The 21,014-nt window shown below is 44.6% G+C and overlaps 1 protein-coding gene across 3 annotated transcripts in view; it reads right to left on the reverse strand.

The window, feature by feature from the left end:
• Nucleotides 1-21,014, reverse strand: part of LOC109901918 (growth factor receptor-bound protein 10) — a 77,746-nt gene that overhangs the window by 23,052 nt on the left and 33,680 nt on the right. For 2 of the 3 annotated variants that reach the window (XM_031786905.1, XM_031786907.1), the window contains exons 3-5: nucleotides 20,809-20,905; nucleotides 12,634-12,886; nucleotides 11,192-11,324 (exon numbers count right to left, since the gene is read on the reverse strand). In XM_031786905.1, the coding sequence (XP_031642765.1) occupies nucleotides 11,192-11,324; nucleotides 12,634-12,886; nucleotides 20,809-20,905 (483 nt within the window). The remainder of the gene's footprint in view (nucleotides 1-11,191; nucleotides 11,325-12,633; nucleotides 12,887-20,808; nucleotides 20,906-21,014) is intronic. The other variant, XM_031786906.1, reaches the window with a different exon arrangement.

Genomic DNA, 21,014 nt, shown 5'->3' on the forward strand with positions numbered 1-21,014 from the left:
ACATACAGTGCATCCCTAGTTGATGTGCAGGGGTACGAGGTAGATGTATACATACAGTGCATCCCTAGTTGATGTGCAGGGGTACAAGGTAGATGTATACATACAGTGCATCCCTAGTTGATGTGCAGGGGTACGAGGTAGATGTATACATACAGTGCATCCCTAGTTGATGTGCAGGGGTACAAGGTAGATGTATACATACAGTGCATCCCTAGTTGATGTGCAGGGGTACGAGGTAGATGTATACATACAGTGCATCCCTAGTTGATGTGCAGGGGTACAAGGTAGATGTATACATACAGTGCATCCCTAGTTGATGTGCAGGGGTACAAGGTAGATGTATACATACAGTGCATCCCTAGTTGATGTGCAGGGGTACAAGGTAGATGTATACATACAGTGCATCCCTAGTTGATGTGCAGGGGTACAAGGGAAGAGGTATATATGTACATATAACGAAGAATAAAGTGACAGATAGTAAACATCCCTAGTTGATGTGCAGGGGTACGAGGTAGATGTACACATACAGTGCATCCCTAGTTGATGTGCAGGGGTACGAGGTAGATGTATACATACAGTGCATCCTTAGTTGATGTGCAGGGGTACGAGGTAGATGTATACATACAGTGCATCCCTAGTTGATGTGCAGGGGTACGAGGTAGATGTATACATACAGTGCATCCTTAGTTGATGTGCAGGGGTACAAGGTAGATGTACACATACAGTGCATCCCTAGTTGATGTGCAGGGGTACGAGGTAGATGTATACATACAGTGCATCCCTAGTTGATGTGCAGGGGTACGAGGTAGATGTATACATACAGTGCATCCCTAGTTGATGTGCAGGGGTACGAGGTAGATGTATACATACAGTGCATCCCTAGTTGATGTGCAGGGGTACGAGGTAGATGTATACATACAGTGCATCCCTAGTTGATGTGCAGGGGTACAAGGGAAGAGGTATATATGTACATATAACGAAGAATAAAGTGACAGATAGTAAACAGCAGCGTATGTGAATCAAAACATTTAGAGCAAAAAGGGTCAATGCAGATAGTTAAATAGTTAACCAAATAGCTACCCGGACTAACTATTTAGCAGTCTTATGGCTTGGGGGTAGAAGCTATTCCGGGTTCTTTTAGTTCCAGACTTGGTGCAGAAGGTACCGCCTGCTGTACGGTAGTAGAGAGAACAGTCTACGACTTGGGTGGCTGGAGTCTGACAAATTTTAGGGCCTTCCTCTGATACTGCCTGGTATAGAGGTCCTGGATGGCAGGGAGCTCGGCACCAGTGATGTACTGGGCCATATGCGCCACCCTCTGTAGCGCCTTGCGGTCAGATGCCAAGCAGTTGCCAAACCAAGCGGTGATGCAGCTAGTCAAGATGCTCTCAATGGTACAGTTGCAGAACTTTTTGAGGATCTGAGAGCCCATGCCAAATCTTTTCAGCCTCCTTAGGGGGGAGAGGAGTTGTTGTGCCCTCTTCACAACTGTGTTGGTGTGTTTGGATCATGATAGATCCTTAGTGATGTGGACACTACCGCCAAGTCGATGGCGGGGGCGTGCTTGGCTCCCCACGGTCGGCTCCTTTGTCTTGCTGACGTTGAGGGAGAGGTTGGCTATAGACTGTCTCATCGTTGTCGGTGATCAGGCCTACCACCATCGTGTCTGCAAACTTAATGATAATGTTGCGAATAGTGCAACAGGGAGTACAGGAGGGGACTAAGCACACACCCCTGAAGGGCCACGTGTTCAGGGGCAGTGTTACGGATGTGTTGCCTACCCTCACCACCTGCAGGCGTCAAGAAGTCCAGGATCCAGTTGCAGAGGGAGGTATTCAGTCCCAGGGTCCTTAGCTTAGTGATTAGAAAGAAATCAACCCACAGCTGAATCTAGTTGATGATCCCTGTGCTATAGTAATGAACAGGTCTGTACTAAGTGAGGGAATTGTTCTGGCTTCTAACTTTAACTGCTAAGAGAACTCACCGTGTCTATCTCAGTTAAGATACCCTGGTTAGCTGTGTCATGTTATCGTCTAGCAGTCTCAAAATAAGAGAAATAAAACACAGAGGGACAAGTTTGTTACTTAGTTTGCCCTGTGACCTGGCAGGCTCAGTGTACAGAGTGAGGGACCTTAATGCCCTTCTCCTAATGGGGGACCACAGCCAGCCAGTTTGTCCAGCTAAGCCTACATCATAGCAGTTAGTGTTTAGCATAGCCTATATTAGCATATTCTAGCATAGCCTAACCCCCTGCAATTCATATCTGGACCTCAAAGCATATCATTGTTCCCCTCTAATCAGGGACCGATTTAAACCTGGGACACCATGTTGGTGCAATTCATTATCAGGTATAGTAGAACAGAAAACCAACAGTAGTCTAGCCTGACGACTCACACTAAATTCTTCCGCTGCCCTGTCGTTCACTACCTACTTTAGTAGTAATTTCATTGTAGCGGTTTTTGGTGACGAGGGGCGTTGCAAAAAGAGTAAGACATCATCGATTGGATCATCTCTAACCAATCTGGCCCAACCGATCAACCAATCAGGCCCAACCGGCTCAGGCCCAACCGATAGGTTTCTAGACCAATCAGAGAAGGCCGCGGAGGTACTCAGGGACGCATTGAGGAGAAGAAATTAACATCCGTAGGCGTGGCATAGTGTTTGGCTGAAGCAGTCGTCCGGACCTCGGGTAAGATTTAAATACCCTTTGCCGAGCCTAATATAGCGTAGCACAGCGTCTCTCAGTTCCCCAGAACGTAACACACAAAGCAGGGCAAGGCAGGGCTGTCAATAAAACAGTCACAGATATTTGTCACTGTATGACTGGTGCACTGGCCAAGTAATCCAAGCAGCAGGTTGAGGCTTGTCTTGCTGGGTAAGTGGAGGGTTAAATGTGGCCTGACACATGAGATGTTCCAGAATAAACCACAAGCTCCCTGGCACGCCTCCAACAAGCATTTGTTAACAACACAGTTGCAATTTGTATCTCAAGAGTGCTGCCAGTCAGCGTGCAACACATAGATATACACACAGACACGTTGTCTATGCGGACACGCACGTACACACATGTACGCAGGCAATTTAAGACCTGCAAGTGAACCGCATGCTTACTTCACCCACGTATGAGATTAGATACTGGGCTACAGTACAGCAGCCTCTCCTCTCCAGTACCTCTGCCTGCAACGTGCCTCAATTAATTAAATTGAACCCAAACAATTCTCTTTGGGGGTGTTGAGAAAGATCTAGTCAGAGCCGAGCCAGCTGAAAGTCCTACAAGCAGTTGCAGGAGAAATGTTCTCTCCCAGCAGCAGCACAGAACGCCTAGTACTGACTGGTCCCATGTAATCCTTCCATGTTCTGTTTGGGAACATTCTTTGGGAAGGAGAAACAATAAGCATGCATTGCTTCCATACACGGGGCTCTGAACAATTATGGGCCGTGATTACATGATACTTTGCCTAAGTTCCAAATGGGACTCTATTCCCTACATAGTGCACAACTTTATTTGCCCTATGGCCGTGACCAATAGTAGTGCACTATAAAGGAAATAGGGTGCCATTTGGCCTGTCCACTAAGTCAGCCCGCTGTGGGATCTGGGATGTGCTGCTTCACTCTTGGTGTGGTTTAAGAGCCTGTTAAAACAGACTCCCTCTAGTCTAGAAGCAAGGCAGCACATTTCTGGCACTGGTCACTTTGATCTCCAACTCAGCGCTGCAGAACACATTAACCTGAAATTGTGTTCCAACGCAATTAACCTAAACACTCAGATGAGCCAGCATCAGCAAAAAACCAACATTTTATTTACAGTGGAAAAATGTGAACTCTGACCCAAACTCGGGCATTCCTGAATCCCCAGCAGCCAACTATGATGCTCAGCTGTGGAGGAGATAGAATGCTGCACATCCCTACTAACATGTAGTGAGTTTACTGTTTACTGTGACATTGATGAGTGGCCTGTCATGGAATTTACAACATGTACAATTTGCACATTATATTAATTCTGTTCTAATTAGCCAATTATTACAGTCCATACACAGCCATTACTGTTCATATGAATCCAAACAATGTGGATGACATTAAGTGGAGATCCTTTCGCAGTGTCAAGTTCACCCACTATGCCGCCAATGTCAAGTTCACCCACTATGCCACCAATGTCAAGTTCACCCACTATGCCACCAATGTCAAGTTCTCCCACTATGCCACCAATGTCAGGTTCTCCCACTATGCCACCAATGTCAAGTTCTCCCACTATGCCACCAATGTCAAGTTCTCCCACTATGCCACCAATGTCTAGTTCTCCCACTATGCCACCAATGTCTAGTTCTCCCACTATGCCACCAATGTCAAGTTCACCCACTATGCCACCAATGTCTAGTTCTCCCACTATGCCACCAATGTCTAGTTCTCCCACTATGCCACCAATGTCTAGTTCTCCCACTATGCCACCAATGTCTAGTTCTCCCACTATGCCACCAATGTCTAGTTCTCCCACTATGCCACCAATGTCAAGTTCTCCCACTATGCCACCAATGTCAGGTTCTCCCACTATGCCACCAATGTCAAGTTCACCCACTATGCCACCAATGGCAAGTTCACCCACTATGCCACCAATGTAAAGTTATCCCACTATGCCACCAATGTCAGGTTCTCCCACTATGCCACCAATGTCAAGTTCACCCACTATGCCACCAATGTCAAGTTCACCCACTATGCCACCAATGTCAAGTTATCCCACTATGCCACCAATGTCAGGTTCTCCCACTATGCCACCAATGTCAAGTTCACCCACTATGCCACCAATGTCAAGTTCACCCACTATGCCACCAATGTCAAGTTCACCCACTATGCCACCAATGTCAAGTTCTCCCACTATGCCACCAATGTCTAGTTCTCCCACTATGCCACCAATGTCAAGTTCTCCCACTATGCCACCAATGTCAGGTTCACCCACTATGCCACCAATGTCAAGTTCACCCACTATGCCACCAATGTCAAGTTCACCCACTATGCCACCAATGTCAAGTTCACCCACTATGCCACCAATGTCAAGTTCACCCACTATGCCATTAATGTCTAGTTCTCCCACTATGCCACCAATGTCAAGTTATCCCACTATGCCACCAATGTCAGGTTCTCCCACTATGCCACCAATGTCAAGTTCACCCACTATGCCACCAATGTCAAGTTCACCCACTATGCCACCAATGTCAAGTTCACCCACTATGCCACCAATGTCAAGTTCTCCCACTATGCCACCAATGTCTAGTTCTCCCACTATGCCACCAATGTCAAGTTCTCCCACTATGCCACCAATGTCAGGTTCTCCCACTATGCCACCAATGTCAAGTTCACCCACTATGCCACCAATGTCAAGTTCACCCACTATGCCACCAATGTCAAGTTCACCCACTATGCCACCAATGTCTAGTTCTCCCACTATGCCACCAATGTCAAGTTATCCCACCAATGTCAGGTTCTCCCACTATGCCACCAATGTCAAGTTCACCCACTATGCCACCAATGTCAAGTTCACCCACTATGCCACCAATGTCAAGTTCACCCACTATGCCACCAATGTCAAGTTCACCCACTATGCCACCAATGTATAGTTCTCCCACTATGCCACCAATGTCAAGTTATCCCACTATGCCACCAATGTCAGGTTCTCCCACTATGCCACCAATGTCAGGTTCTCCCACTATGCCACCAATGTCAAGTTCACCCACTATGCCACCAATGTCAAGTTCACCCACTATGCCACCAATGTCAAGTTCACCCATTATGCCACCAATGTCTAGTTCTCCCATTATGCCACCAATGTGTAGTTCTCCCACTATGCCACCAATGTCTAGTTCTCCCACTATGCCACCAATGTCAGGTTCTCCCACTATGCCACCAATGTCAAGTTCACCCACTATGCCACCAATGTCAAGTTCACCCACTATGCCACCAATGTCAAGTTCACCCACTATGCCACCAATGTCAAGTTCACCCACTATGCCACCAATGTCAAGTTCACCCACTATGCCACCAATGTCAAGTTCACCCACTATGCCACCAATGTTAAGTTTGCCCTCTATGCCACCAATGTCAAGTTCACCCACTATGCCACCAATGTCAAGTTCACCCACTATGCCACCAATGTCAAGTTCATCCACTATGCCACCAATGTCAAGTTCGCCCACTATGCCACCAATGTTAAGTTTGCCCTCTATGCCACCAATGTCACTCACTAACTGACTGAGTGGCTACTATTCCAAGCCTCTTACCTCACCATGTGTAAATATGCATCGCTACAGTAAGGAGCTCAGGGGCTATTAACCATATTGCTCGTCTCTCTCTCCACACACTCCTACTCCTCTTCTCCTTTCAGCGTGCGTGCCAGCTGCTGAGTTCACAGAAACATTTAAAAGGATAAAGTGTTGCACACAAGGGAAGAGGCGGAGGGAGGGGATGGGAGCGGGAGGTGAACCTGTGTCACCGGTGTGTCAACATAACAACAGTCTAATAGAAACAGAAAGGAGGCTAAGCTGAGGAGGACCAGGCACCAGGCATGACAGTGCAGTTTATTAACCCAGTAATAGGGCTGCAGCACAGTTGTGTCACATGCAGTGTCGCTGGCGTGCTTAGACTTGTCCCTGATGGTGTGTGGTATGGGCTGGAACCCAGAGTCTGACTGCATGGTGATGGAGGCCCTTGGACTCTGTGCTGTGTGAGTCAGTTAGGTGGGTCGCATCCAACTTGACAGTACATTCAGATCTGCAGCTCCTGTCCAAGCAGTGCCAATCCATGGACAATTCACATCAGATCAGCATCAGTTGATGACACAACACTAGGGACAGGGTGTCCAGGTCAGTCAGGCTGGCAGCATCAAGACCAGTTAGTATAGTGCCTACTGGTTGGTCAAAACCCTCAATCTACGGGCCTCCCGGGTGGCGCAGTGGTCTAAAGCACTGCATCACAGTGCTAGCTGTGCCACTAGAGATTCTGGGTTCGAGCCCAGGCTCTGTCCCAGCCGGCCGTGACCGGGAGGCCCATGGGGCGGCACACAATTGGCCCAGCGTCGTCAGGGTTAGGGAGGGTTTGGCTGGCAGGGATATCCACGTCTCAACGCGCACTAGCGACTCCTGTGGAGGGCCGGGTGCAGTGCACGCTGAGCAGGTTGCTAGGTGTACGGTGTTTCCTCCGACACATTGGTGCGGCTGGCTTCTGGTTTGGATGTGCGTTGTGTCAAGAAGCAGTGTGGCTTGGTTGGGTTGTGTTTGGGATGAAGCATGGCTCTCGACCTTCGCCTCTCCCGAGTCCTTATGGGAGTTGCAGCGATGAGACAAGACGGTAACTAACTACTACCAATTGGATACCACAAAATTAGGGAGAAGGGGATAAAATAATAACACAAAAAATTATTAAAAACTATTTAAAAAAACTCCATATCCAGCCCAGTTAACAGATCATGAAAGACCCTACGCCACCAGGGTTGTCAAAACCAGCCAGTGAACATCCATAACGAAACAAGTCTGTTATTTGTTAACACTACCATTTTAAGAGCACGGCTGGGGTGAGACCCAGAGAGAGAGAGCGAGAGCTAGGTCATTGACCGAGACTTTGGAGGGGAGGCAAATGAAAATCATATGGGCATCGTATAACAGACTGCGCAGTGATCCCTGACAGGCCAGCCGGCAGCGCAGCATTCGCGTGCCTCCAATGCGCGGGGGCTGGGGAAGAGAAATGAGAGCCTGTCAGAAAGCGCCCAGAGGTCGGAAAATTCTGTAAACAGCTAACTTCTCACCAGCCCTACTCCGCCAGCCAGCCAGGCCTCCAGGGTCGGCATGCAGACAGGCAGGAAGGCAGAAAGACGGACGAACAGACAGAGACGATTCTAAAGGACAGGCACTGCATGCTGGGAGAGCAAAGCAGAGCCAGCTGTGGAGCAGGGCCCATCTCTACGACCCCCAACCTCACATGTACACACACACACAAATGCGCGTACACACACACTCAGACAAACACACACACACTATGCAAAGGTTTTTAGGCAACATATTTCTTTATCTCAGTATCGTGGGCCAATCAAAAGCCGGAAAAACATGCTTTAGAACTGCTTTACCAATGCTGCATGTTCATAGTACCAAATAAATATATGGTTATTTTCCATCTCCAGCTCCCTGCAACTACAGACTACAGCTCATGCTGCCAGTTCTTACAGACCAGACCTGGGTTCAAATAGTATTTGTCTTCTGTCAAATACTTTCATTGAGCCTGCCTGAAGTGCCAGATTGGCGGTCTTGCACTTTCCACGGGTTCCATTGAGCCAGGCAAGCTCTATCAAGCAGCTAAAAGTATTTGAAAGAAATACAATAATACAATTTGAACCCAGGGTCTGCTAATACAGGCTCTGAACCCCAGAGCCATAAAAGTTGAGTCAGGATTAGCCAGGGTCATATTTTTTCGAAATATACATCCCTTTCACAGTAATCTCGGCTCCGTTATAGTAATGACTAAGAGTGACTATCTTCCAAGAAAGAGTTCACTGCAGCCTTACCATTTCTTTCAACTAAGGTGGGGTAGTGGGTGTGGCCAATGGTATGGTCTCCAACCAAACTTTTTAAAGGCTGTCCTCTTGGCCGCAGAGGCAAAATGTTGAAGTTCAAAAGCTAGTTTCCTACAAATTTTGCCATGTCTTATGCCATGCTCTTATGTTATCTGAGTGACTGAAACATTATTTTTTTAAATCAATGGGGGCCCATGACATGCCATTTTTTGAATTTTAGATTCTCCCCGTATAGTTTTTATTTTGGTGATTTTAGTTCTCAAATATGTTCTTATTTAAAAACATATAGCTCCATTATCTTTTCTACATACTTTAAATCTGGTATTAGTCGTTTAAAGTTTACACTAAAAACGTTTTACCATCCCGAAAATGTATTTTTAATAAAACAAAAAAGCATATACAGTACCAGTTCAAAGTTCAGACACACCTACTCATTCAAGGGTTTTTCTTTATTTTGACTATTTTCTACATTGTAGAGTAATAATGAAGACATCAAAACTATGAAATAACACATATGGAATCATGTAGTAACCCAAATTTTTTTACATCAAAATAGATTTTAGATTCTTCAAAGTAGTCACCTTTTGCCTTGATGACAGCTTTGCACAGTCTTGGCAGTCTCTCAACCAGCTTCATGAGGAATGCTTTTCCAATAGTCTTGAAGGAGTACCCACATATGCTGAGCACTTGTTGGCTGTGTTTCTTTCACTCTGCGGTCAATCTCATCCTAAACCATCTCAATTTGGTTGAGGTTGGGTGATTGTGGAGACAAGCTCAACTAATGCAGCACTCCATCACTCTCCTTCTTGGTCAAACAGCCCTTACACACCCTGGGGGTGTGTTTTGGGTCATTGTGCTGTTGAAAAACAAATGATAGTCCCAATAAGCGCAAACCAGATGGGATGGCGTATCGCTGCAGAATTCTGTGGTAGCCATACTGGTTAAGTGTGCCTTGAATTCTAAATAAATCAGATAGTGTCACCAGGAACAACGACAAAAAACACCATCACACCTCCTCCTCCATGCTTCACGGTGGGAACCACACAGGCATCATCTTTCTTTCACCTACTCTGCGTCTCACAAAGACACAGCGGTTGGAACCAAAAAATCTCAAATTTGGAATAATCAGACCAAAGGATATATTTTCACTGGTCTAATGTCCATTGCTCGTGTTTCTTGGCCCAAGCAATTCTCTTCTTCTTAATGGTGTCCTTTAGTAGTGGGTTCTTTGCAGCAATTCAACCATGAAGGCCTGATTCACACAGTCTCCGCTGAACTGTTGATGTTGAGATGTGTCTGTGACTTGAACTCTGTGAAGCATTTATTTGGGCTGCAATCTAAGGTGCAGTTAACTCTAATGCACTTATCCTCTGCAGCAGAGGTAACTCTCGGTCTTCCTTTCCTCATGAGAGCCAGTTTCAATACAGCGCTTGATGGTTTAAACGACTGCAAAGTTATTGACATTTTCCAGATTGACTGACCTTCATGTCTTAAAGTAATGATGACTGTTGTTTCACTTCACTTATTTTTATTATAGCAGCATACCACCCTGCATACCACTGCTGGCTTGCTTCTGAAGCTAAGCAGGGTTGGTCCTGGTCAGTCCCTGGATGCGAGACCAGATGCTGCTGGAAGTGGTGTTGGAGGGCCAGTAAGAGGCACTCTTTCCTCTGGTCTAAAAAAATATATATCCCAATGCCCCAGGGCAGTGATTGGGGACACAGCCCTGTGTAGGGTGCCGTCTTTCGGGTGGGACGTTAAACGAGAGTCCTGACTCTCTTGAGGTCATTAAAGATCCCATGGCACTGATCGTAAGAGTAGGGGTGTTAACCCCGGTGTCCTGGCTAAATTCCCAATCTGGCTAAATTCCCAAACCATCACGGTCATCTAATCATCCCCAGTTTACAATTGGCTCATTCATCCCCCTCCTTTCCCCTGTAACTATTCCCCAGGTCGTTGCTGTAAATAAGAACGTGTTCTCAGTCAACTTACCTGGTAAAATAATGGATAAATAGCTGTTCTTACCATAATATGGACTTGGTGAATACTCTGTATTCCACCCCTACCTTGTCACACCTCAACTGATTCGCTAAAACGCATTAAGGAAAGAAATCCCACAAATTAACAAGGCACACCTGTTCATTTAAATGCATTCCAGGTGACTACCTCATGAAGCTGGTTGAGAGAATGCCAAGAGTGTGCAAAGGTGTCATCAAGGCAAAGGGTGGCTACTTTGAAGAATCTAATATATATTTAGATTGATTTAACCAAATGGTTACTACATGATTCTACATGATATGTGTTATTTCATAGTTTTGATGTCTTCACTATTATTCTACAATGTAGTAAAAATGGTAAAACTAAAGGAAAACCCTTGAATGAGTAGGTGTGTCCAAACTTTTGACTAGTACTGTATTTTGGAGTGAAAAAACCATTCACCAGAGCCAACCCGTCACTGCTAAATGAATATAGGGGAAACACTGAGTCTGATTAGAGATAATGACCATGGGAGAAATAAACCAAACTGCTGTGGTACTGTTAGATGTACGATACCATACTTTAGTGGCCATTTTCAAGAACAATCTTCATGGTTAGCTAAGCTACCATATTAAGGAGTGAAGAGAAGGGCCTCTGACTTACGTATGTGCCTGAGGGTTGACACGGAGGTAAGGACCCAGGGCTGAGGACAGGAGAGCCAGAGAGCTCGGGAAAGGGGTTTGGGATGGCTGGCAGAGAGGACGTCCGGAGCTGCTGCTCCTCTTCCTGCAGTCTCCTGAGAATCACAACATTCAGGGATGGACATTAACAAAGTGGGGGACAGACACACACAGACAGACTGAAAAAGCTGTTATGAAGCAGATATACGGAGATCATGAGAACATGAGGACAGTCTCCCCTGATATAAACCCAATGCTTTGTGGCTGAATATGAATAATCCATGGTTTCACAGTGAGTGAGACTGCTGCCGAGCCGGGGCCTCATGCCCATTTCTCTCTGATCACTGCACTGTGAGCTGATTCTTTCTGCCACACCACAGGAACACTGCCAGCGTTTGAGGAGCTACTAATTACATTCAATATTCATCAAACCATTATTTCATGCCGTTTCAAGAGCAAAGTGCCCATTTCATGACCTGCTGCAAGAGCAACAGCCTGTTCATTCTGCCTGTCTGCCTGTCAATGAGAATCAGACTAGGGCTGTGCCCCCAATGGAATCCTATTATTCCATTTATAGTGCATTACTTTTGAACAGGGTTTATTAGGCTCTGGTCAAAAGTAGTACACTATGTAGGGAATAGGATGCCATTTGGGATGTAGCCCCTGACTGTCAGAAAGAGACTAGAGGTTGGCTTGGCTTTATCAGATGACTAGCATCTGAAGTGAACTGCAGCAGCCAGGCAGATAGCCATCATTAGCATCTCTCTACACTTTCTCCAAACCCAGGCGGGGAGGGGAGTTCAAAAGGAGAAGTGTTTGATGCAGTTCCATGTGAGGCAGGAGCAGGGTGCTATTCGGAGGTCAGGACTGAATAATAAACTGAACCGTATCATTTCAATCTGACAGAATACACCAACGATACAGCTCATTACCAGCCAGTGCCAAACTTTCTCTAGGGATCCAAAGTAATGGATGCTACAACTCTGACAGACTGGTTAAGATTGCATTAAGACCGGAGGTGAATCAAAGTTCCTCTCAGCTTATGGGAGTAGTTGACACTCTGTTTCTAGAATTAAAGAGAATTATAACTTGGTCTCCCCCTCTGCTATGCTATGTTAGGACAGGGGAAAGTGATGGGTGGGATGGGTCACGCAGAGATTGCTAATAGGCAAAACGATGAACACATAAGCACATATACCTGTCCTCACAGAGCATGCTGAGAACATGGTCCCTTGTTTAGATGTATAGGACTTGTATCTATCAGGTGTGTGTGCTCACTAACAGCATGCCAGACAAACAACTGTGCCCAGTAAGTGCTGTGTGTGTGTGTGTGTGTGTGTGTGTGTGTGTGTGTGTGTGTGTGTGTGTGTGTGTGTGTGTGTGTGAGAGAGAGAGAGAATGTGTGCGTGCCAACAGTAGACATACCTGACGGCGAGGATGTGCATGGGCTGGGAGCGTCGACGTCTCTGTTTGGGGGAGGTGGTGCTGTGCTGCAGCTCGCTGTTGGAGGTGTGGGTGTGGGGGGGCATGGGGGCGCTGCGGTGGTGGTCGCGATGCACCTGGCCGTTGTGCTGCAGGAGGGGAACCGACTCAGACTGCACGCTGCTGCATGTGGAGTACAGGCTCTCGAACGAGGAGTTCATGTCATTCACCAGCGCCTCCAGGTCCACATCATCTTCTGTAGGGGGAAGAGGGAGAGAGAGACAGGAGAGAGAGAGAGAGAGAGTCTGTGTGAGTGATATTCACACATATTCAGTGTGTGTGTGTGTTATATCATACGCACATCCCAAAAATCTCTAGGGCACCTCTACTGTTCACGTGCTTTATTCCTGCATGTCGGTTACATGTGTAAGAATCCACTTCTCTCAATACTTAATGCACACCCATCATCACCAACCAGTCTGCACACACACAAAAACCCTAACATGACGTAGCTTAATCATCATCATCACCAACCAGTCAGGCAGTGAACCTAATTCACCTGTTGAAACACTCCCTAAGTTAACTACATGTTCATGTTATAAAGGCTCTCTATCTCTGGGGAAGACTAGAAAACAAGCCGAGACCTGTAGTCTCAATACTCCCATCCTTCAGCATAATCACTACTGGCCTCAGGATAAGAGATCAAACCAGGCCATTGGTTAAGAGGCACAGAGGTCACTCCCAGTGAGTCAATGGTGGATGGAAGTTTTGACAGTTCAGAGTTATGTCCCAAATGGCACCCTATTCCCTATATAGTTCACAAGGTAAGGAATAGGGTGCCATTTGGGATGTTCGTTTCATTACTGTGGGGGAGTGTCTGCAGGGCATGTCATCTCCTAATAATCATTATCTCTGAGACAATGAACAGCCAGTAATAGAAAACTACTGATATTTTCTCAAGTTTCCCCTTTTATTCACCATTGCTATACTGCAGTTACCTATTTCACCACTAGATGCTGCTCAAACTCTACCGTGCAATTCAGTAACCATTGTACGCATTTTCAAATGTAAAGCATGTAACTATAGCCTACAATTCAAACAAATAATGTGCCATTGAGAACAGTCCACAGTATCTCCCAACAACCTATGCTGACCCAGTGATGCAGTTCCTACCCCCGCCCCCCTCATACAGAGCTGCACTTGACAGACAGGCAGACTAACCTATGCCTTTTGAGGAACCTTTCCTGAAAAGGTGTCCCCTAACCAGCTACATCACAGGTGCCTAATCTGTCAGTATTAATAGTCAGTGATCTTCTCTACAAGATCCTGGAGAGTTAAAGACACACGTAGGCTACAGAAGTGTACTGTACAGTCTAAAATAGCTTTGTGTTAGCTGAATAGTATTCATGTGTTTTCTAACAAGATAACATAAAGTTACTTATACCTAAGTATAGGCATGTTGTCTGCATGCCATTACATGTGGGGGTGAAACTCTAGAAAGGAAGATCCAATCCGATCAAGATATTTGGGGGCATGGTTGGATAATAGCCATACTAGGTTGTCAACAATAAGTTTATGGCCCAATTTATTAGCTAGAACCCGTGACAGGCAAACACTCACACACACACACACACACAGACACACACCCCAACGTGGCAACAGGGCCAGGGTTTTGTCTTTGACACTGTGTTTAGAAAATTGAAAAATTGCACCAGTGGGGCTTGGCAGAAGTTTTAGGGACATAAACATCTTTATTTATGTCCATCAAACAAGCAACAGACAGCAGGCCTGGCCCTACAATATTACTGCCATAAATTAGACAGAGACAGGATGGGACAACAGGCAAAGACAAGAATGGAATTGGGAAGAAGCACATGGAGAACAAGGCTAGCAGAGCCAGGGATTGAAGGATAGGATGGGACGGGATGAGGATGAAGCACATGGAGAACAAGGCTAGCAGAGCCAGGGATTGAAGGATAGGATGGGACGGGATGAGGATGAAGCACATGGAGAACAAGGCTAGCAGAGCCAGGGATTGAAGGATAGGATGGGATGGGACGGGATGAGGATGAGGATGAAGCACATGGAGAACAAGGCTAGCAGAGCCAGGGATTGAAGGATAGGATGGGAAGCGACGGGATGAGGATGAAGCACATGGAAAACAAGGCTAGCAGAGCCAGGGATTGAAGGATAGGATGGGATGGGACGGGATGAGGATGAAGCACATGGAGAACAAGGCTAGCAGAGCCAGGGATTGAAGGATAGGATGGGATGGGAAGCGACGGGATGAGGATGAAGCATATGGACAACAAAGTGACCTTTAAGAGACTTTGGGTCGTTGAGAAGTGCTGTATAAGTCCCATATAATATTATTATTAACAAGACAAGCACAACGAGAGACTGTGCCTAGAGAGAGACTGTGCCTTATTGCTATTATAAACTGGTTACCTATGTGATTAGAGTAGTAAAAATAAATGTTTTGTCATTCCCGTGGTATGCGGTCTGATATACCACAGCTGTCAGCCAAATCAGCATTCAGGACTAGAACCACCCAGTTTATAATATCTAATAATAACGTCCATTACTGTCTGTTGTAAGGCACAGGCTCATGTCTCAAATGATGCATCTTTTTTTACATTTCAAGTAGTCCCTGAATTAGGCTAGAGAGAGACTGGACTGTCTAAATGATGTTGTGACCACAATTACATCTGGCCTTGCATGTGAGATCTAGCAGGAAAAGGAATTCTAGTAGTAGTTATACAACTCCCTCCAGTGCCAGTGGCTAACACTAACCTGACATCCCCATGCAACATTGTCTCACTGGTCTAGAGATCCGTCTCATGCAGAGGCAAGGAGAAAGAGAGAGAGAGGGCGCTGTTCAATTTCCTTAAATGGCTGTCACGCAATCAGAACGCTTATGAACCTTATTAAGAGCAGTCGTCTCACTCTCTGATTAAATCAATTGGCAGAATTTACATTTTGGACTGAGAACATCTCATTCAGGTTTCAAGCTTATTTTGATATGGCTGGATAATACATTAGAATATAATAGCTTCTTAGAAAAAAATATATAAACTATTAAAACCAAGACTTAAAAATGACAGATATTGGCATAAGATGGGAGGGAATGTTGGAACGTAACTAACAAAATTACAGTTAACAAATATGTATGCTTAATCCAGTATAAACCAAAGTATAGAATTTATTATACAAGAGACAACAATCCTAAATTCAGAGTCATGGCTGAGTCATGTCTTAAGTGTAAAACTAATAATTGCTCAATAATCCATGCCTTCTGGGAATACTATAAATTCATAAAGTTATGGGTGGAGTTAGAAAGTTGTCTGTCAGATGTATTACAGTGTACTTTAATCCGTCTGTAGGTATATTTCAAGACATGGCATATGAGGGTGCAGGGAGATACAAGATGGGTTGGAGAATACTTTTCTCGTCAATCGTCATATACTTAAAAACTGGAAATCAACCAATCGTCAATCGTTAACACAATGGAAAGGTGCAGTCTGAGGCCATGTGGCGGATAGTTATGTGGGCTCTGGAGATGGGGTGTGCTGTCGTTTGTATGAGTATGTTTTGTATTGTCAAAAGAAATAATCTAAACTTACAAAAAATATATTTTTGCTGCGCTTGACTGATGTTGCTTAGCCAATAGTCCCATGTTGCCCAACCAAGACACTAGTCCCAAAAGTGCAAACCCTGCCATTCCAGACAGGCTTAATCAAACGCTCAAAGTGTATATATATATATATTTAACCTTTATTTAACTAGGCATGTCAGTTAAGAACAAATTCTTATTTTCAGTGGACCCAGAATGACCGATTTTTACCGTGTCAGCTCAGGGATTCGATCCGGCAACCTTTCAGTTACTGTCCCAACGCTCTAACCACCAGGCTACCTGCCGCCCCAAAGGAATACCTTTCGGAATAGGATTTACATTTTGATACTTGAAATACAAGTTAGCTTCTCATCTAGAAAGTGTATTATTGGAGTGCATTGGTACCATTGATAGGATTTATTACCTAGCAACTGTGTCTGTCTGGGTTTAGGGCTGGGGAAGGGAACCCCACACTGCCATCAGGCTTTTTTGTCCAAAATGGCACCCTATGGCCCATAGGGCTCTGGTCAAAAGTAGTACACTATATAGGGAAGAGGGTGCCATTTTGAGTACAGCCCTCTGCTTCAGTCCTATTGTTCAGCCCTATGCTTCAGCCTAGGGTTGCAAAGGGAGGGTATATTACTGAAAACTTTCTAAGCTCACCAGTAAACTACCAGAATGTTGGTATCTTTCAAGGATTTTATGTAATCTATCACAAGATTACATAGTGGCCGTTTTGGGTACTTCAGATTATCACAGGTGTCTAATTATCTCTCCCTTTTAACATTATTCACTATGTTGATGTTGTTAATGCCTCATAGAAGTGAGAGAAAGAAATCAAAATGAAATGTTTTGGTGGTGGGGGGTGGGACCTGGAGAAGAATGCCCTGCCCTGCCAGGCCTAGCCCAACCCCTCCCTGGGCCTGCCGTGTCTGGATCCCAACAACCCTGCTGAGGCGGGGCCCCTGAGATTCAGCCTCAGCCTATAGCTATGTATATCCTCCAGATTCAGTCCCAAATGGCTCCCTATTCCCTTAATAGTGCACTACTTTTAAACCAGAGCCCTATGAGCCCTATAGTGCATTACATAGGGAATGGGGTGCCATTTGGGACGTAACTCCAGCCTCCTCCACTCCACCATGACTTATAATTGAAGGCTGTATTATAACTCTCCACACTTCTCCCAAAGTGTGAACTTCCCCGTCATGGATTTAAAAGCATTGCATTGGTGTAAAGATTGGCTGGAGAGAGAGTGCCCACCATTGTTCAATCCGTGACGGGGAGTGGGGAGTGAGTAAGTGGGTGGAGAATGAGGATGAGATCCTGCTGCTCACAAACAACCTAGCCAGGGGAGCAGCAGCAGAGTCTGCGTCCCAAATGGCACCCTATACTTATAGTGCACTACTTTAGACCAACGGCCACAAGTCACCTTATCCCCTATATGGTGCACTACTTTGACCAGAGCAGTGCCCATAAGTAGGGTACTAAATAGGAAATAGGGTGCCATTTGGGATGCACACAGCAGTGTTTATCTGATCTCTCCTGCTAATCTCTCTCCCACCTGCCCAGCCCCTCTCATGGGAATGTATGGGAGAGAGAGAGGAGGAACCAATCTTTTTGAAGAAAGGGTAGCGTCCCATGGGGTTTCTTTAAGAATGGAGCCCAAACACATTATTCACAGCATACCACAGTCCTGTATGACAAAGATCTCGTATTAACCCTTCAGCGACCAGACCGCACTTGGCCTTCAGTGTAGCCTAGGTATGACCATATTACATTGTAAGTCAATAGTTAAAGCAACAACACTGAACTAAAGGCAGACTACAAGGCTGTGAAAGGCTGCAAAGGCTGCAAAGGCTGTGAAAGGCTGTGAAAGGCTGTGAAAGGCTGCAAAGGCTGTGAAAGACTGCAAAGGCTGTGAAAGGCTGCAAAGGCTGCAAAGGCTGTGAAAGGCTGTGAAAGGCTGTGAAAGGCTGTGAAAGGCTGTGAAAGGCTGCAAAGGCTGTGAAAGGCTGCAAAGGCTGTGAAAGGCTGTGAAAGGCTGCAAAGGCGATGAATACTAGACTACTACTGCACCAGTAAATAGGACTTTATGGCAAAACTACCACACAAGAGACTTAAAACCTTTAGTCCCATTAACAGCCCAACACAACACCATGATACCCACACACATACACACACCCACACACAGTACCAGTGCAAAATCCATATAATCTTTCACGTCCTTTCGGACTAGTACTAATTCTCACTACTGACGTACTTAATTATCTGAAAAATGATAATCTGCAACAGGATTTAGCCATGTCAACAAAACTATACCTTGACATCAATACATTTCTTAATACAACAATGTTATAACATCTTATAAGAACATGTCATAACATACCCGGGTCAGTTTGTACAGTACATTTGTGTGTGTTGACAAATATCAGTCCTTTTAAAAGCAAACCTATAATAAACTGCTTCAATCCGTCTCATTCCTAAAATATCAAATTATTCAGGGTGCCGTTCCAACAAAAGACTTGTTCTTTCTGCCTAAGCACCAATGAGGTTTATGACAAACACAAAGTAGGTCTTAGCCCTCGGCTCTATTCAAATCCTGTAAGCACAACTGTGGGTTTTGGGGAAAAGGAGGTCATAATTTCACAGAGGATTATAGCACTACAACAATGTCATAACAGCAGAAATATGTATGTCTGTCGTAAACATTGTGCTATGGATTTAGGGATGAGCGTGAGTAATTGAGTACTCAAATACTCAAACGGTTGTCAAAACTTGGTCTTTAAGCAGAGGCAAAAGAAAATAGAATACTGTGTGGCGACAAAGAGTTGGGCACACATCGCTCTCCAACCACGCTCTTCCGACAATTTGTGCTATGTCATTGATTTCATGGTGTGAATTGTTTGTCAATGATTATGAATTCCCTGCTATATATCAAAAGTATAACAAGTAGTAAATATAAGCTAACGTTAATCATTGCCGATTTCATTTTTTTTGCCCGCGCTACATCGGTCTGCTCATACAGGACTAATAAAGGCCCAGCATTACGTTTGTGAAGAAGAAAAAAATTATATTGTTTTTTAAAATTCTGATCTTTCAGTGGGTGCTGCAGGTGCTGCAGCACCCACTGAAAGATCTGAATTTTAAAAAACGATATAATTTTTTTCTTCTTCACAAACGTAATACGTGTTATTTTATAGTTTTGATGTTTTCACTATTATTCTACAATGTAGAAAATAGTAAAAATAACAAAACAACTTTGAATGAGTAGGTGTGTCCAAACGTTTGACTTGTACTGTATAAGGGGCAATTTAGCAATTACAACTTGTTATCTGTAATGGTTATGTTGAATTAGGAACTGTTGCACGCTGTTGGCATATATTTCCCAGAGTGCGCCTTGTGTACAAAAAAATATTATTTTTCATTTGAGTACTCGAACAGTAAAAAAAAGTAAAATGCCCATCCCTATATGGATATCAGACAATGTGTTATCAAAAGGGTCTATATAATAATATTGACCAATGTTGAAATGTACAGTTGCAATAGTCTAAACAATGAAGTTGTCTTTCAAGTATACAAATGGTTATCAATGCATTCCTTGATTGATTCATTAATTCTCTCAATCTGATCTTGATATTATGGAGGGAGGGAGGTCTTTGCACATATTAAACATTTTGGGGCAAATATTTTTGCAAAGCGTTCTTTTTACCCTAACTCTCATATTGTTATAGATCATTTGTAATGGAATCACTGAAAATGATTTGATCCGTCTCCCCATTCATAAATTCCAGTGCAGTGCTCTCCCTTGACAGTGAAAAAAATGACAATGTAATTTCTGCTCCATTTATTTCCATGACAGCACCAAGCTTTCTCATACACTACTAGACAGTTCAAAAACCTTCAAGCTTTACCTCCCATGCTGGGGCAGTAGTGTGCGTAAATCTCATGCTCCGATTATCACAGATGAAATTTGTATAGCACAATTAGATTGAAAGCTTAATTATAATGGCACCCCATGTCTTTCCAAATCACTCTTTGAACTGCTGAAATGTTTACAGCGGAAGAGCCCCAGAATATACATCCTAATCTGAACTTAATGAGCGACGGAGCCCTCTGCCATAAAATGCGTCAACAGTAACCCCCAACCCATATCAAAGTGTGCATGCATGCACTGAAAAGACACACACACACACACACACACACACACACACACACACACAACTGTAGATTAAAGCGGAATACAGAAAATGAGATTGCAAATCTCGGATCTGGGAATTAACAATGTGATAAGGATCGTCTGAAGCTGCAATTCCAATACAAATAGGTCGCATTTCAGAACATAATCTTGTTAGTGACGTTAGTATTCTCAGAGCAAAAAACTGTGATTATTATTATTACACATCTTTTTTAAACAGTTGTCAAATATGTTGCACCCTAGTTCTGGACCATCAATACTTACACCATATAACTAGTCTACATCTGTCAAATAATTTGAGCAGAGACACAATAATCTAATGAATATTTCCCTGCCGATTTCTAAGTACTGACATTCTTAGAACACCAACCTTGATGGTTAGGGGGGTTCCGATTGGTTGACTTCTGGAAACTCGGCCCAATTGGATCTGCTGGTCTGTGATTGGAGGCTCGGTCTACATTGTCCTGCTGAGAAAAAAGCCAACAGAGCAGTCATGCCAAAATAGTTTATTCACAACTTCAGCATCACATCAGAACACTGGGTGTGTCTTTGTCTATCTAGTCTAACATGCAGAGG

Source organism: Oncorhynchus kisutch, linkage group LG13 (assembly GCF_002021735.2).
Source record: "Oncorhynchus kisutch isolate 150728-3 linkage group LG13, Okis_V2, whole genome shotgun sequence".
In the NCBI taxonomy this organism is placed as follows: domain Eukaryota; kingdom Metazoa; phylum Chordata; class Actinopteri; order Salmoniformes; family Salmonidae; genus Oncorhynchus; species Oncorhynchus kisutch.